General features: G+C 36.7%; 1 protein-coding gene across 2 annotated transcripts in view; it reads left to right on the top strand.

Annotated features, from left to right (window-relative positions):
• CFAP54 (cilia and flagella associated protein 54) overlaps nt 1-18,670 on the top strand; it is a 307,392-nt gene that overhangs the window by 113,931 nt on the left and 174,791 nt on the right. For both annotated transcript variants that reach the window (XM_028166670.2, XM_028166668.2), the window contains exons 27-31: nt 582-710; nt 2,370-2,484; nt 4,424-4,513; nt 5,191-5,317; nt 18,429-18,543. In XM_028166670.2, the coding sequence (XP_028022471.2) occupies nt 582-710; nt 2,370-2,484; nt 4,424-4,513; nt 5,191-5,317; nt 18,429-18,543 (576 nt within the window). The remainder of the gene's footprint in view (nt 1-581; nt 711-2,369; nt 2,485-4,423; nt 4,514-5,190; nt 5,318-18,428; nt 18,544-18,670) is intronic.

Genomic DNA, 18,670 nt, shown 5'->3' with positions numbered 1-18,670 from the left:
GATAACAGTTTGTAACCAGGAGCGTGGACGAGAGTGGCAGAGCGGGCCCCTTCTCATGAGTCTGTGTGCTTCCCCTACGGCTCATGGAGAACCTGCCAAAACCAGCTGACCTCCAGCCTAGTTTACTACCAGAATGTCTTGTAAATCATTTACTGCTATAAATGCCCCCAAGACATGATGAGGTCAGTAATTGTGCCATTTCACAAAGAAGACAACTCAAGACAAGAAGTGGTGGTAATGTGACCTTTAAGAATGATTTTGTTTTAGCATGGATCTTTTAAGTGGAAATGTTTTTTCATAGTTAACTTACTATACCAAAAGAGGTATGGCTGTATGTCCCAGAGATATGGAGAATTCATTACTGATGAGATTCCTGGTTTTGTCCTTTATTTAAAATAGTGAAATCATGCAGTTTTAATTCTAGGGAAATATGATCTGGAGGTAAGCTTACAGTTTTCTTAACAGAAACAGGGGAGTTATATTCAAAACATGAGACTTTTGAATTTATGGAAGATGATACATGACTCTTGAAAATAGACTTGAGTTTCCAACAGAGATAATTAATAAATATTTTAAATTAGATTCTGCGTTCATGGAAGGAATATGACCTGGCAGTAATGATTATAAATTATGGAAAAAAGATGTTGGACATCACATCAGGGTGCAAATCTCTGTTTGGTGTTACTGACCAAGAAGAAATGCCAGAGGAGGTAATTGTTCTTTGTGTTTCATCTTTAAAGGTATATTTAGCTGAATTTTCTAAGAGGTCATGTAGTATTAGTGAACATGTTAGAAAATTGATCAGTTTTTAATTTGTTGTATTTACATAAAAGAAAGCAAATATGTGAAGAGCTTTTTTTCCTTTTAATTATTATCAAGAAAATGAAAAGGTATCCGTGCTAGAATACTTAATAGCCCCCTGTCACGTGTACTGACGATCAGTTAGGTGTTGATAGAGAGCTTCCTACACCCAGTTGGACATTAGACTGAAAGCCCTCTACAGTCTCTCCCAGACTGAAGATTTTTATTATTCTGAGTGGGTCATTGAATGCAGTAAATACATGTCAGAGCTTTTCACTCTGTTCAAAGTAGATTTCCTGAACTCCTTGTGACACCTAAATTGTCTCCTTTATGAGGCTGGTAATGTTAGAGACAACTTTTTAATATCTGCCTCCCAAGCATGGGTCTTACTAGAATCTTATTTTATTGCCTTTTCTTGAAACTATGTGGTTAAATGATTTTGTAGATCAAATTTTGAAATATTGCTTAGTTTATCAGGTTTCTGAGGTGCACTAGGAGCTACAATACTTGAAGCCCCTTCTGTGACTGGGGCCAGGGTAGAAACTATTACCCCCAAGCCTGTTTCAGTTGGAGTAGCTCCATTTCTCTCTCTATTATATGTTGCAAAAGCTTAAAAAAAAAAAACCCATGGTTTCACTGGATGAATATTTTTAGCCATAATACTTTTGTTGGGGGGAAGGTTGTCTAGAGAAAGTTTTGATTAAGCTGAAAGCAACGTGAGGGTTTTTTTTTCACCAAGTGTTGTCCACTCAAGAGTCCATCAGCCAGACCCTTTATGTCACCCAGGCCTTGACTCAGGGCTCTGTCCCTTCACATCATGGTAGGACAGGACCCCTTGCCCCTTTCCTTGGAGCCTCTAGTCCAGCAGAAGGTTGTGATACTTCTTTCAGACTGAGACTGTAGGGACTGAGAACCTAATACCTACTTTATAGGAGTCAGAAATCATTATAACCAATTAGGGTCCCTTTAAGCCTAAAAGAGCTTGGGAGGTCTATTGTTTTGGAGAACAGGAGACATTAACCAGTCCATTCTCAGGCTCAGACAGATGAAAACATGGTGGGGAGCCTGAGCTCATACCCGCCAATTCTTAATCCACTAATTACTGATCCTGTTATGTTCAATGAAAGGCAAAGCAGCAAAAGCAATTAGCTTCCTTGTAAAGAAGCTCCCTCTGGGAAAGAGAAAGGAAAAAAGGAAAAAGGGATACATTTCTGAGAGCATTTTCCTTTGAGGATTTTTAGAGATATACCCTCAACTGCTCTCAGAGTGGTGTGTGTATTGGGGGGAGCTGGTTAGGGGAGCAGAAGTTACTAGGAAAAAGGGAGATGGAAGAGAAGAAATATTTTGGTTAACATCCATAAAACACTTAGTACTGTGTCTGGCATTTAGTTAGGCTACAATGGCTTATTATTAATTATTAGTTAATTATTAATACATTTTACCATGTAGTTTCATAGTTTGGTCTACCAAGTATGGAAGTATGAAACATAATTTAAAGAATATAATTTGAAAATGACAATTCTTGAAACACGTTGAAGTACGTTCTGACATTTAACCAATGTTTCTAGGGTTCTTCCAAGAAGTCTTCCAAGACTAAGAAGCCACAGCAGATATTATTACCTGAGAAAATAAATGAACAGCTGGGTTTATTGGAGACACACCTACTCAAACTGACAAAGCAATGTAGTCTTTTTTTTTCTTTCTGTATACTTCTGTTTAGCATTTTGCTGTTTAAAATAGAAAATATTTTGTTAAAAGGATTAGGATGAGATTAGCATTTGGTAAACCCTTTAAGGTTTATGCAGTGCTTTTGCATTGTGTCATTAATCCTAACAGTACTTTGTTAATAAGGGATTGCTAACCACTTTTTACAGATGTGGCTCATAAAGATTAAGCGATTTATTTAGCATTACATAGCTGACTTGGATTTGAGCCTAAATCTTCTCATTCGAAAGCAGGGTTTCTCAGCCTCAACACTATTGCCAATTTGGGCCAGATAATACTTGGCTGTGGGGGACTGTCCTAGGCATTGTGGATGTGGACCGGCATCCCTGGCCTTTGTCCAGAGATGCATAGCACACCATTCTCCCTGTATTCTCCCCAGCTGTGACAACCAACTGCGAGGCAAATGTTGGCAAATATATTGTGGAAGGGGGACACAAAATTGAGAATCGCTGCTCTAAAGACAAAAATGTAACTGAGAAATAAAGTGATGGCATGACGGGTGTTATGTACAAGTGATTTGAACCATGGTTTACTCAAGTGAGCCGGACTCAAGTGAGTCATTGTGCTGTATAGTAATTTAATAATAGACCAAAATGTTAACACAGTGATTGGAGTTTTAGAGATTGCGGTTTGGAAATCTGATTAAGATATTAATTTAGTTTCTGGTGATAACAACTATTATCACATTTTTAAGAAGCAGGACTTCAAACCTTCTAGAAGAACAAAAGAGTGCCTACATTTATCTCATTAGGAGGCTCCACTTTCGGCCCCTTGCTCTGTTGGGAAGTAACTAAACTTGTAGAGTTCTGTGACCCCACCTCACCTCTCTACTTTGTGCCTCAGTTATATCTGGGTGGTCTTACTGTTTCAGAATTCCCTGACTTGGATCTCTCACTTTATTTCAATACGCTCCATGTCTGTTTCAAGCTGAATTTATGAAATGAACCCAATGCTGTATTATTCACATAACCAGTAAACCTAGTTTTGGGAAAGCTGTAATTGTCTGGGTACATATAAAAATATATAATTTCTTAAAATGTAAAGTGTTCTGGAAATGTGAATTACTTATTTTCATATTATCAACACCCCCAAACACATTTTAACATTTTACTAAGAAGCACAATATAATGTTACTAGCTAAACAGTAGATTCAGTAACAAAACAATAATAAAAATAATAGTTTTGTACAGTCCTTTCTGTGTGCGAGGAACTATTTTAAGTGTTTCATACATATGAAAACTTATATAACCCTTATATAACAACCATATGAAATAGGTACTGTTATTATCCCCATTTTAACTGAGGCACAGAGAAGGTGAGTAACTTCCCAAGTTCTCGTAACTAGAAAGTGTCAGACTTAGGGACTTCCCTGGAGGCCCAATGATTAAGACACCATGCTCCCAGTGGGTTTGATCCCTGGTCGGGGAACTAAGATCCCGCATCCTGCATGCCGTGCGGCCTATAAAAAAAAAGAAGTGTCAGACTTAGAATCTGAACCCAGGCATCCTGGCTCTAGGGGCTGTCCTGTTCATTATTCTATACTTTACTGTCTTTTAAAGATTTTTTATAAAAATGGAGTTCATATAATTGGTAGGTTTCTGAGCCTGATATTTGTTGATACACAATAGCTGTTGAATAAGAAAGACTCATGCCTTGGAAACTCTTCCCCTATTTGGTGGTAGACTCCTTGGCCTTCAGGGGAAAAAAAAAATGAAAGGAAAATAATTGAGATTATTGAATTTTTTAATCTCCAAAATATGATATAATTGATATTTTAAGGCACATAATTTAGAATGTATACTTGGGTATTTTCCTATTTTTCATCCCCAGCAAAGAATTTTCATTTTTGCTTATTGATGTTAAACAGAACCAACAACTTAATTCCTTTTAACCTTAGATGTTACAACTGAACTCTCAGGAACAGAGGATCCCATATTTCTTTACCCTATAGTTTTAAATTGGTCGGTCAAAGGTGCTGTGAAAGAAGGTAGGTGACCTAAACGTACATATGTTGTTCCCTCACCTTACTGTTGAAGATCTTTTATTCTGTGGATTCTGTTGTTTTCTACTTAAAGGTTTCACTTGTTCTAGGCAGAATATTTCAGGTTCTTACCCATTCAGAATAATGCAGGCTCTTGATTGCCGAGTAATGAAAGAGACCAAAATAGGTACCTGATTTAAAGTCTGGAAAGACGGAACCTTGATGGTGGCTTATTTTGGCAGTAAATGGTGTTATTATGAAGCTTACAAAAACTAGGGAATTGAAAAATGTGTTAGTGATCTTTAAGCTTAGCTATGAAGAAATAACAGCATTATTGCTTATCTCAGGGTGAAATATAATAAAAATAAGGATAACTAGTTATTCTGGCAATTATCAGCAATTTTTTTCCCACCTAGTCATATGTTAGAGGCAACTTTTAGGAAATCTTACAACACCAAGCTGTTTGAAAAATAAATGAAATTTAGACCGTAAAGGAGTATTTGATTTTAGAAAAACACTAGTTTCACCACATTTACTCCTATACATTTTTTAAAAGTGAGAAATCTAAAAAGCAGGTTAATAAACTCGTCTGTTAGAAAAAAATGACTAAGAACAATAGTAACCTTTCAATGACAATGACCAAGTGTATTGGTGATTATATATGAACCTTCTTGTTTTCACAGTTATGAAATTTAAGCAGAGACCTAGATTCCTGGAATTCTTTACACAAGTTATGCAAAAATGTATGAGTGATGAAAAATTTCAACTTATGGTGGAGATAACAAATCCTGTCTATGACTTCTTGAAAAGGTATTTGTAATATCTGTTTTATTAGCATTAACAACTTTAAAAAATAAGTAAAATTGTTCCTTAAAGATTTATAAAGTGGACGAAAAAGAGAGTGGGGTGTATGCAGTTAAAACAGCCATCTGGGAGGTAGTGAGTATTTATGTCTGTGTAAATAAATAAATAAACATAAAAATATTCGTACAACTGAACTAAGGAATAATAGAGCATGTTTATATTTATAGCAGGAAATAAATTAGGCCTTTTGCTATTGAGTCAGGTTGGATGATAGCATCTCTAGGCTATCAGCATCTCTTGTACGGACTTTTGGGTCCAGTTATTTATTTATCTAACTAATTTTTTCATCCAGTTTTATTGAGGTATAAGTGACAAACAGCACTGTATAAGTTTTAAGGTGTACAGCATAATGATTTGATTTACATATATCATGAAATGATTACCACAGTGGGCTTAGTGAACATTTATCATCTCATATAAATGCAACATTAAAGAAGTGGAAAAAATTTTTTTCTTCCTTATGATGAGAATTCTTTTTTTTTTTTTTAATTTGTTTATTTATTTTATTTATGGCTGTGTTGGGTCTTCGTTTCTGTGTGAGGGCTTTCTCTAGTTGCGGAGAGCGGGGGCCACTCTTCATCGCGGTGCACGGGCCTCTCACTGTCGTGGCCTTTCTTGTTGCGGAGCACAAGCTCCAGACGTGCAGGCTCAGTAGTTGTGGCTCACGGGCCTAGTTGCTCCACGGCATGTGGGATCTTCCCAGACCAGGGCTCGAACCCGTGTCCCCTGCATTGGCAGGCAGATTCTCAACCACTGCGCCACCAGGGAGGCCCGATGAGAATTCTTAAGATTTACTCTCTTAACAAGTTTTATTTATAACATACAGCAGTGTTAATTATCTTTATCTTGTTGTACATTGCATCCCTAGTTCTTATTTATCTTATAACTGGAAGTTTGTGCCTTTTAATTATTTTCAGTAATTCCCTCTCCCCCCACCCCCTCCCTTTGATGTAGTCCCATTTGTTTACTTTTGCTTTTGTTTCCCTTGCCTGAGGAGACATATCCAAAAAAAAAATTGCTAAGACCAATGTCAAAGAGTATACTGCCCATGTTTTCTTCTAGAAGTTTTATGGTTTCAGGTCTTACATTTAATCCATTTTGAGCTTATTTTTGTATGTAGTGTGGTTTTGAGGTCCAGTTTCTAATTCTCTACAGTAGCAAGCAGAGCCATTCCTTGCGGTTCCCATATATATATGTGAACGGGGAGTTCCGCAAATAGAAGTAGTAAAACTTAAAGTTAACCCTCTTATTCTCTAAGCCTGAATGGCTCTCTCTGCCCGCAAAGAAAATTGTTGTGTTCTGTGCCAGTTATGAGAGATGCCAAGTGAATCCAGCTTTTCTTCCAATAATTGGGTTTTAATTTCAACACTGGACATAGGTCTGTCTATCTCATTCTAGGAAAAGAAAACATCAATGACACAAGATCTATTTTAAAAATGACAGCAGAAGAGAAACATTCTCATAAAAACCTTCAGGAAAATATTCTTCCTAAAATAGGCACTACATTTATTAGAACAAAAACTTGGAATATATGTGCTTCATGTTTTCAAAAGATGAAATTACTTCTATTAAATAAAGCAGGCCATGGTAATGAGAGAACTGGCCAGAATTAGAAAGTCCCTGAAAATTAAATAAACCATAGCTAAAATGAGATGTTTGGAATCTGTAAACAATATTCTTGATACCAAAGAAAATCAGAATGCACTTTCAGTGAGCAGTAAAATTTGGAGGGCTGACCGTGGAGGTCCAATGGAAGAATAATAGATATTCTGAAAGAGGAAAACAGAATAAGTGGTTTAGACCAGTGGTATAATAAAATATGTGAGTTTGGAGATTGAGCAGTATAACTGAGTTCAAGCCAAAGGTAATGATTTCAATTTTTAAGGCTGAGCAGATGTTTTAGGATGTTCTTCTCCAAGTCAAGGAATATAGGGGAGGGGCAGATGCAACACCTTGATTTCTGCTTTGATAGCAATATCTATTTTCTTTTTATGTTTGTATGCATGACATATCTTTGCACAAAGAAAAAAATTTTTTATACTTCAACAGACAAGTATGCAGCAGTATTTTCTTCCAATTTTATAGTTTCATGGTTTAGATTTAATGTTTTAATCCATATGGAATTTCTTTTGGGGTAGGGTTTAGATTAAAAATTAGAGTTTTTTCCTGTAAAAATTTTAATCAACTGTCCTGGTAACATTTAAAGAGTAATCTCTTTGTTACTTATTTTTAATGCTACCTTTTCACATTGGTGATTCTACTAATAATGCTTATAAATCACAATGAAGATAGTTCATGAATTTTCATGTTCTATATAACAAAAAAATCAAAATATATGGAAATAACTGCTGAAAAGACAAAGCTAATTTGATAGAAACATAGTAATATTGAGAGTTTAATGTGCTACTTTAAAAAGGCAAATAAAAAGGACATAGAAAATGTACATAATATAACTCATAAGATTAATATATATAGCCAATTGAGACTAAATACCCTTTAAAGCACTTATTTAATTTAAAAAAGTAATATTTAAGCTGCAAAATAAAGCTCAATAAGTCACCTAGACTAAAATTTGTAAAGACCACATTCTCTTTTTTTTTTTTTTTTTTTTTTTAAATTTTATTTATTTATTTATGTATCCATTTATGGCTGTGTTGGGTCTTCATTTCTGTGCGAGGGCTTTCTCTAGTTGCGGCAAGTGGGGGCCACTCTTCATCGCGGTGCGCGGGCCTCTCACTGTCACGGCCTCTCTTGTGGCGGAGCACAGGCTCCAGACGCGCAGGCTCAGCAATTGTGGCTCACGGACCCAGTCGCTCCGCGGCATGTGGGATCCTCCCAGACCAGGGCCCGAACCCGAGTCCCCTGCATTGGCAGGCAGATTCTCAACCACTGCGCCACCAGGGAAGCCCCACATTCTCTTACAGTACAATAAAACTGAAATTTTATAACAAAATAAATTGCTGGCATATATAATTATATAATTTATAACAACAAATTACTGGCATACATAATTGTATATAATTATAATATATAAAAAAGAAATCTAAAACTATAGAGCATTTTGAAAATCATGCTAATGAGAAGCCCACATATCAAATGTACTCAAAGCAGCAGTTAAAGACAAATTTTAGCTTTAGAAGCTCCTGTTACTTACTAAATGAGAAAAATAAAATTAAATGAACTTTTATTGGACTTGAGAAATTGGAAAAATAACAAAATAAATCTAAGAAAGCAGAAAGAAAAAAATAAAAGTTGAAATTAATCAATTTTAAGTTGGTTTTAAAATAGTCTAATTGGCTAGGGTTAGTTCTTTGAATATATGAATAAATGAGGTAATTTTCTGGCCAGCAAAATAAGAAAAAGTAAAATGTAAGTAATCCAAAGAGAAAATAGTCATAAATTTGGAAGTTGTTAAACATTAGATAACAGTGTATGTAGTTTAATATGAATAAATTTGAAAATCTAATCTGAAGTGATGATTATCTAGAAAATTTTAAATTATAAGAATTTATTGAAACAGTAAAAAAAATTGGAAAGCTCAAAAACTTTTTAAGGCTAGTTCCTTCATAAGAACAAATAATTTTGTTTTACATAAAGCTACTTCAGAGCATGGTTATAGTTTGCTAGTAAATTTACCACAGCAGGCTCTGATAACAGTTTTGTAAAAAGAGAATAAAAAAATAGAAAATTAGAGATCAACTTTATTTAGAAGTATATAGAATAAAAATAAAACACTAGCTTATAAATTTAGCAGTGAGAATGTCGATTTTGTTCTCAATATAAATATAGTAGGAAATCTAAATATAATTATCATTAGTAGTCCAAGGAGTCTTTTGTAGGTGCTAAAAAGTCATGTGGTGACATTCAGCAGCAATTCCTGGCAAATTAGTATTAGAGGAAGATTTTCTGTTAAAATATGCAATACAACAAAGAAACCTATTATTCCTTCTATCATTTAAAATTGTCCTGAAAGTTCTTGGCAGCGCATTAAAATAAGAAATAGAAATTAGGATTAGAATTTATGTGATTATCACATAATACGGTCTCAAAAATGTTTATCAAGTGAAATCCGCCATGAAGTACTCTGAAAATAGAGAGGAAAGATTGATATCTGCAAATAATTATTACTTTTTTTTAACTTAACAAGTTAATTAACTGAAAACTATCAGAACTAATAATAGAATTCCATAGGATGGATAGATGCAAAATCAACGCTTTGCTGTATCAACTAGAAAATATAATGGAAAAATGATCCCATTTCTGTGAACTATATGATTAAGTTTATCAGGAATTGTGAGGGGACTTAGGCTAATATAAAGAAGACCAAACATCTTTACTAAGAGGTATGAAAAAAAATGACTTGAATAAATGGAGAGACATAGTACATTACTTGATGAGCAGATGGAATATTGTAAAGATTTCTATTATTCTCAAATTAATTTGTTGGTTTAATGCAATTCCAGTCAGATTAGTTTATATGGAATGGGCTACAATAATGAAAAATATTTAAAAAATAAAAAAGCGTGAAAGAGAGCCTTGTGCTGTCAGGTAAAGAATAACAGATTTGTATTTGTGAAATAATAGGCAGACAGTCACTGGAACTCAGTGTTTTGGGTCAGAAACAGGCAGTGATATAGGTAATCAAAACAATGAATAAGTCATGAAATCAAAGATCAATAATGATGATTACATAAAAATTTAGAAGTACTGTTTTTCATAATACACCATAAATAAAATAAAAAGCAGTCAGAGCTAGGAGGAAGCATTCTATGAAGAGGTTGAAGAGTGAAGGAGTTTATTCAGTGGATGAGAGTTCTGCAGAGCATGGCGGAGAATGCTGAGAGGGCTGGGAAGATGGTGGCCCAAGTGTACACCCGTGACCTCCTCTCCTTCCCACCTGTTTCTGGAATAACAGCAATAAAAGCATTCTGGTGGGGTGGGAGAGAGAGGAGGTAGAGAAGAGACCAAGCTGGTTGGAAAACAGCAGGCAACTAGTGTCAGGATGCAAGTAGCAGAGCAAAGGATAGATTCCTAAGTCCCTGGTGATCAGTGGTCCAAGCTTTGTAGTTCAGGCAGACAAAACATTTGCCAAAATGAATGCCAACTAACTGGGAGACTCTTGGAATTGCTGCAGCTTGGCTGGAGTCCCAACCAAGCACAGTATCCAGGATCATCTTTATCAAAATTGAAGTGAGAGGCTGACCACTACTGGGACCAAAATGAGTTTGGGACCCCAGCCCCTGGAACTAGCTACCATATTCACCTGGTCATTTCCTTCACCTTGTGTTAATATGACTTTACATTTTATTTAAGCTTTTGGATCCCATTTATCATGTTATAGCAGGGTGGTGTTGTACCTAGCAAGTACTTACCAGAAGAAATATAGATTTTAGGAAATATATAAATTTCAAGGAAAATAGGTAGTAAGTACCAATAGAGGGAGGGATAATAAGCGACCTTACAGGATTCGGAGAAGGGGACAGGTTACCACAGGGGTCGATGGCAGATTAAAAAAAACAAGGTTGAGAATCCTTACAGGTGATTGGGGGGAAGGGAGAACATTTAGTACTGTCCACCTTTGGCATCCACTCTGCATCCAGGCATTCAGCCAACCATGGATCGGAAATATTTGAAGAAAAAATTCCGGAAAGTTCCAAAAAGTAAAACTTGAATTTGCTGCACTCCTGTCAACTATGTACATAGCATTTACATTGTATTTACAACTATTTATATAGAATTTACATTGTATTTTATTTATTTATTTATTTATTTATTTATTTATTTATTCCAAAGAAATTCAGGCTAAATGCTTTCATGATTAAAAGGTATCATTCTTTTTTTTAAAATATCTTTATTGGAGTATAACTGCTTTACAATGTTGTGTTAGTTTCTGCTGTATAACAAACTGAATCAGCTATATGTATGCATATATCCCCATATACCCTCCCTCTTACGCCTCCCTCCCACCCTCCCTATCCCATCCCTCTAGGTGGTCACAGAGCAGGGAGATCTCCCTGTGCTATGCTGCTGCTTCCCATCAGCTATCTATTTTACATTTGGTAGTGTATATATGTCCATGCCACTCTCTCACTTCGTCCCAGCTTACCCTTCCCCCTCCCCATGTCCTCAAGTCCATTCTCTATGTCTGCGTCTTTATTCCTGTCCTCCCCTTAGGTTCTTCAGAACCTTTTTATTTTTTTTAATTTTAGATTTCATATATATGTGTTAGCATACAGTATTTGTTTTTCTCTTTCTGACTTACTTCACTCTGTATGACAGACTCTAGATCCATCCACCTCACTACAAATAACTCAATTTCGTTTCTTTTCATGGCTGAGTAATATTCCATTGTATATATGTACCACATCTTCTTTATCCATTCATTTGTCGATGGACACTTAGGTTGCTTCCATGTCCTGGCTATTCTAAATAGGGCTGCAGTGAACACTGTGGTACATGATTCTTTTTGAATTATGGTTTTCTCAGGGTATATGCCCGGTAGTGGGATTGCTGGGTCATATGGTAGTTCTATTTTTAGTTTTTTAAGGAACCTCCATACTGTTCTCCATAGTGGCTGTATCAATTTACATTCCCACCAACAGTGCAAGAGGGTTCCCTTTTCTCCACACCCTCTCCAGCATTTATTGTTTGTAGATTTATTGATGATGGCCAGTCTGACCAGTGTGAGATGATACCTCATTGTAGTTTTGATTTGCATTTCTCTAATGATTAGTGATGTTGATCATCCTTTCATGTGTTTGTTGGCAATCTGTATATATTCTTTGGAGAAATGTCTGTTTAGGTCTTTTGCCCATTTTTGGATTGGGTTTTTGTTTTTTTTGATATTGAGCTGCATGAGCTGCTTGTATATTTTGGAGATTAATTCTTTGTCAGTTGCTTCATTTGCAAATGTTTTCTCCCAGTCAGAAGGTTGTCTTTTGGTCTTGTTTATGGTTTCCTTTGCTGTGCAAAAGCTTTTAAGTTTCATTAGGTCCCATTTGTTTATTGCTGCTTTTATTTCCATTTCTCTAGGAGGTGGGTCAAAAAGGATCTTGCTGTGATTTATGTCATAGAGTGTTCTGCCTATGTTTCCCTCTAAGAGTTTTATAGTGTCTGGTCTTACATTTAGGTCTTTAATCCATTTTGAGTTTATTTTTGTGTATGGAGTTAAGGAGTGGTCTAATTTCATTCTTTTACATGTAGCTGTCCAGTTTTCCCAGCACCACTTATTGAAGAGGCTGTCTTTTCTCTATTGTATGTTCTTGCCTCCTTTATCAAAGATAAGGTGACCATATGTGCATGGGTTTATCTCTGGGCTTTCTATCCTGTTCCATTGATCTATATTTCTCTTTCTGTGCCAGTACCATACTCTCTTGATTACTGTAGCTTTGTAGTATAGTCTGAAGTCTGGGAGCCTGATTCCTCCAGCTCTGTTTTACTTTCTCAAGATTGCTTTGGCTATTCGGGGTCTTTTGTGTTTCCATACAAATTGTGAAACTTTTTGTTCTACTTCTGTGAAAAATGCCATTGGTAGTTTGATAGGGATTGCACTGAATCTGTAGATTGCTTTGGGTAGTATAGTCATTTTCACAATGTTGATTCTTCCAATCCAAGAACATGGTATATCTCTCCATCTGTTGGTATCTTTAATTTCTTTAATCAGTGTCTTACAGTTTTCTGCATACAGGTCTTTTGTCTCCTTAGGTAGGTTTATTCCTTGGTATTTTATTCTTTTTGTTGCAATGGTAAATGGGAGTGTTTCCTTAATTTCCCTTTCAGATTTTTCATCACTAGTGTATAGGAATGCAAGAGATTTCTGTGTATTAATTTTGTATCCTGCAACTTTACCAAATTCATTGATTAGCTCTAGTAGTTTTCTGGTAGCATCTTTCGGATTCCCTATGTGTAGTAGTATCATGTCATCTGCAAGCAGTGACAGCTTTACTTCATCTTTTCCAATTTGGATTCCTTGTATTTCTTTTTCTTCTCTGACTGCTGTGGCTAGAACTTCCAAAACTGTGTTGAATAATAGTGGTGAGAGTGGGCAATCTTGTCTTGTTCCTGATCTTAGTGGAAATGGTTTCAGTTTTGCACCATTGAGAACGGTATTGGCTGTGGGTTTGTCATATATGGCCTTTATTATGTTGCGGTAAGTTCCCTCTATGCCTACTTTCTGGAGGTTTTTTATCGTAAATGGGCATTGAATTTTGTCTAAAGCTTTTTCTGCATCTATTGAGATGATCATATGGTTTTTCTCCTTCAATTTGTTAATATGGTGTATCACATCCATTGATTTGCATATATTGAAGAATCCTTGCATTCCTGGGATAAATCCCACTTGATCATGCTGTATGATCCTTTTAATGTACTGTTGGATTCTGTTTGCTAGTATTTTGTTGAGGATTTTTGCATCTATGTTTATCAGTGATATTGGCCTGTAGTTTTATTTTTTTGTGACACCTTTGTCTGGTTTTGGTATCAGGGTGATGGTGGCCTCCTATAATGAATTTGGGAGTGTTCCTCCCTCTGCAATATTTTGGAGAGTTTGAGAAGGATAGGTGTTAGCTCTTCTCTAGATGTTTGATGGAATTTGCCTGTGAAGCCATCTGGTCCTGGGCTTTGGTTTGTTGGAAGATTTTTAATCACATTTTCAGTTTCATTGCTTTGTGATTGGTCTGTTTATATTTTCTGTTTCTTCCTGGTTCAGTCTCAGAATGTTGTACTTTTCTAAGAATTTGTCCACTTCTTCCAGGTTGTCCATTTTATTGGCATATAGTTGCTTGTAGTAATCTCTCATGATCCTTTGTATTTATGCAGTGTCAGTTGTTACCTCTCCTTTTTCATTTCTAATTCTGTTGATTTGAGTCTTTTTCCCTTTTATCTTGATTAGTCTGGCTAGTGGTTTATCAATTTTGTTTATCTTCTCAAAGAAGCAGCTTTTAGTTTTATTGATCTTTGCTATTGTTTTCTTCATTTCTTTTTCATTTATTTCTGATCTGATCTTTACAATTTCTTTCCTTCTGCTAAGTCTGGGGTTTTTTTTTTTCTTCTTTCTCTAATTGCTTTAGGTGTAAGGTTAGGTTGTGTATTTGAGGTGTTTCTTGTTTCTTGAGGTAGGATTGTATTGCTATAAACTACCCTCTTAGAACTGCTTTTGCTGCATCCCATAGGTTTTGTGTTTTCATTGTCATTTGTTTCTAGGTATTTTTTGTTTTCCTCTTTGATTTCTTCAGTGACCTCTTGGTTATTTAGTAGTGTATTGTTTAGCCAGCCTCCATGTGTTTGTGTTTTTTACACTCTTTTTCCTGTAATTGATATCTAGTCTCATAGCGTTGTGGTCAGAAGAGATATTTGATACGATTTGAATTTTCTTAAATTTACCAAGGCTTGATTTGTGACCTAAGATATGATCTATCCAGGAGAATGTTCCATGAGCACTTGAGAAGGAAGTGTGTTCTATTGTTTTTGGATGGAATGTCCTATAAATATCAAGTCCGTCTTGTTTAATGTATCATTTAAAGCTTGTGTTTCCTTATTTATTTTCATTTTGGATGATCTGTCCATTGGTGAAAGTGAGGTGTTAAAGTCCCCTACTATGATTGAGTTACTGTCAATTTCCCCTTTTATGATGGCTATTAGCATTTGCCTTATGTATTGAGGTGCTTCTCTGTTGGGTGCATAAATATTTACAATTGTTATATCTTCTTCTTGGATTGATCCCATGATCATTATGTAGTGTCCTTCTTTGTCTCTTGTAATAGTCTTTATTTTAAAGTCCGTTTTGTCTGATATGAGAATTGCTACTCCAGCTTTCTTTTGATTTCCATTTGCATAGAATATCTTTTTCCATCCCCTCACTTTCAGTCTGTATGTGTCCCTAGGTCTGAAGTGGGTCTCTTGTAGACAGCATATATACGGGTCTTGTTTTTGTATCCATTCAGCCAGTCTGTGTCTTTTGGTTGGAGCATATATTCCATTTACATTTAAGGTAATTATCAATATGTATGTTCCTGTTACCATTTTCTTAATTGTTTTGGGTTTGTTATTGTAGGTCTTTTCCTTCTCTTGTGTTTCCTGCCTAGAGAAGTTCCTTTAGCATTTGTTGTAAAACTGGTTTGGTGGTGCTGAATTCTCTTAGCTTTTGCTTGTCTGTAAAGGTTTTAATTTCTCCATCAAATTTGAATGAGATCCTTGCTGGGTAGAGTAATCTTGGTTGTAGGTTTTTCCCTTTCATGACTTTAAATATGTCCTGCCACTCCCTTCTGGCTTGCAGAGTTTCTGCTGAAAGATCAGCTGTTAGCCTTACGGAGATTCCCTTGTATGTTATTTGTTGCTTTTCCCTTGCTGCTTTTAATATTTTTTCTTTGTATTTAGTTGTTGATAGTTTGATTAATATGTGTCTTGGCATGTTTCTCCTTGGATTTATCCTGTATGGGACTCTCTGCACTTCCTGGATTTGACTGACTATTTCCTTTCCCATATTAGGGAAGTTTTCAACTATAATCTCTTCAAATATTTTCTCAGTCCCTTTCTTTTCCTCTTCTTCTTCTGGGACCCCTATAATTCGAATGTTGGTGCATTTAATATTTGCCCAGAGGTCTCTGAGACTGCCCTCCATTCTTTTTATTCTTTCTTCTTTATTCTGCTCTGTGGTAGTTATTTCCACTATTTTATCTTCCAGGTCACTTATTCATTCTTCTGCCTCAGTTATTCTGCTATTGATTCCTTCTAGAGAATTTTTAATTTCATTTATTGTGTTGTTCATCATTGTTTGTTGGTCTATAGTTCTTCTAGGTCCTTGTTAAACGTTTCTTGTATTTTCCCCATTCTATTTCCAAGATTTTGAATCATCTTTAGTATCATTACTCTGAATTCTTTTTCAGGTAGATTGCCTATTTCCTCTTCATTTGTTTGGTTTGGTGGGTTTTTTCTTTGCTCCTTCATCTGCTGCATGTTTCTTTGTCTTCTCAGTTTGCTTAACTTACTGTGTTTGGGGTCTCCTTTTCGCAGGCTGCAGGTTTGTAGTTCCCATTGTTTTTGGTGTCTTCCCGCAGAGGGTAAGGTTAGTTCAGTGGGTTGTGTAGGCTTCCTGGTAGAGGGTACTGGTGCCTGTGTTCTGGTGAATGAGGCTGGATCTTGTGTTTCTGGTGTCAGGACCGCGTCCGGTGGTGTGTTTTGGGGGTGTCTGTGAACTTATTATGACTTTAGGCAGCCTCTCTGCTAATGGGTGGGGTTGTGTTTCTTTCTACTTGTTTGGCATGGGATGTCCAGCACTGGAGCTTGCTGGCCATTGAGTGGAGCTGGGTCTTAGCATTGAGACGGAGGTCTCTGGGAGAGCTCTCGCCAATGATAGTACATGGGGCTGGGAGGTCTCTGGTGGTCCAATGTACTGAACTCGGCTCTCCCACCTCAGAGGCGCAGGCCTGACACCTGGCCAGAGCATCAAAGCCCTGTCAGCCACAAGGCTCAGGAGAAAAGGGAGAAAGAAAAGAAAGAAAAAATAAAATAAAATAAATAAAGTTAATAAAGTAAAAAAATAAGAAAAATATTATTAAAATAAAAAAATTTAAAAAGTAATTTAAAAAAAAGAAGAGCACAACTATACCAATAAACAAATCCACCAGTGATAACAAATGCTAAAAACTGTACTAAGATCAACATAAAAATCAGAAACTAGTCAGTCACATACAGCAACCCCAAGTCTACAGTTGCTCCCAAAATCCACCGCATCAGTTTTGGGATGGTTCGTTTTCTATTCAGGTATTCCACAGATGCAGGTACATCAAGTTGATTGTGGAGAGTTAATCTGCTGCTCCTGAGGCTGCTGGGAGAGATTTCCCTTTCTCTTCTTTGTTCGCACAGTGCCTGGGGTTCAGCTTTGGATTTGGCCCCGCCTCTGCATGTAGGTCATCCTCTGGCATGGGTTCTTCACCCAGACAGGAGGGTGTTAAAGGAGCAGCTTATTAGGGGGCTCTGGCTCACCCAGGCCAGGGCGGAGGGAAGGGTATGGAATGTGGGATGAGCCTGTGGTGGCAGAGGCCAGCATGACATTGCAGCAGCCTGAGGCATGCCGTGTGTTCTCCCTGGGAAGTTGTCCCTGGATCACGGGACCCTGGCAGTGGCAAGCTGCACAGGCTCCTGGGAGGGGAGGTGTGGATAGTGACCTGTGCTTGCACAAAGGATTCTTGGTGGCTGCAGCAGCAGCCTTAGCATTTCATGCCCATCTCTGGGGTCCGCGCTGATAGCCGCGGCTTGCACCCATCTCTGAAGCTCGTTTATGCCATGCTTTGAATTTCCTCTCCTCACACACTGCGAAACAATGGTCTGTTGCCTCTTAGGCAGTTCCAGACTTTTTCCCGGACTCCCTCCCTGCTAACTGTGGCGCACTAGCCCCCTTCAGGCTGTGTTTACACAGCCAACCCCAGTCCTCTCCCTGGGATCTGACCTCCGAATCCTACATTGTATTTTAAATAACCTAGAGATGATTTAAAGTATATAGGAGGATGTGTGTAGGTTATATGAAAGTACTATGCCATTTTATATAAAAGACTTGAGCATCCTTGGCTTTTGGTATCTGAGGGGGTCCTGGAACCAAGCCCCTGCAGTTACCAAGGGATGAGTGTAGTCATCTAAAATGCTTATCTCTTGTTGATATCCAGAAGTTGATAGTGGCTGGGAGCTTGCACATGATGGAACTAAAAGGACTGAAGTCCATTGGAAGCAAGGTAGTTTGTCTAGGGTCACTCTTATGTAGTTATCTTCTCAGTTTTAAAGGGGAGTGTTCACATTTTATTTTCAGTTCAGTTCTCTTCCTCCTAGATCATACTTCAGCTCTCATCACATTTTTATGGTGTGATTTACATTTTGCTCTTTTGAGAGGCTAGCTATTCAATGACAACCAGGAGTATCATAGTCTCATTTATGCGTGGGATATAAACAATTTGGGGTATTCTTCTAGCATAATTTCAGTGACAATACTCATTAAAGGTTTATTACTTTGGGGTAATTTTATAAATTCTTGCAGATCCTTTTAACTGACTTTATCTTTTTGTATTAGGAGGAATGAGTCCCTACTTGGAATAAAAAAAATGAAATATAAGGACAATACTTTGTGTAAAAAGGTCATCAAACCTATTAAGAAGTTCAGAGCTGCAGTAGTGGAGATTGGAAGAGTAAGTTTCATATAAATTTTGAATTTTAAGTTAATGAACTTAAGAGATTCATGTATCTAGAGCTGGTTGGCTGTACTATAATTTAGTATAATGTGAAACAGAAGAGAATACCAACAAGCATAATTTT

This window comes from Balaenoptera acutorostrata, chromosome 11 (assembly GCF_949987535.1).
Source record: "Balaenoptera acutorostrata chromosome 11, mBalAcu1.1, whole genome shotgun sequence".
Taxonomy (NCBI): Eukaryota; Metazoa; Chordata; class Mammalia; order Artiodactyla; family Balaenopteridae; genus Balaenoptera; species Balaenoptera acutorostrata.
Note: the sequence above shows the minus strand (reverse complement) of the source record. Positions and strands in the feature narration are given on the sequence as shown.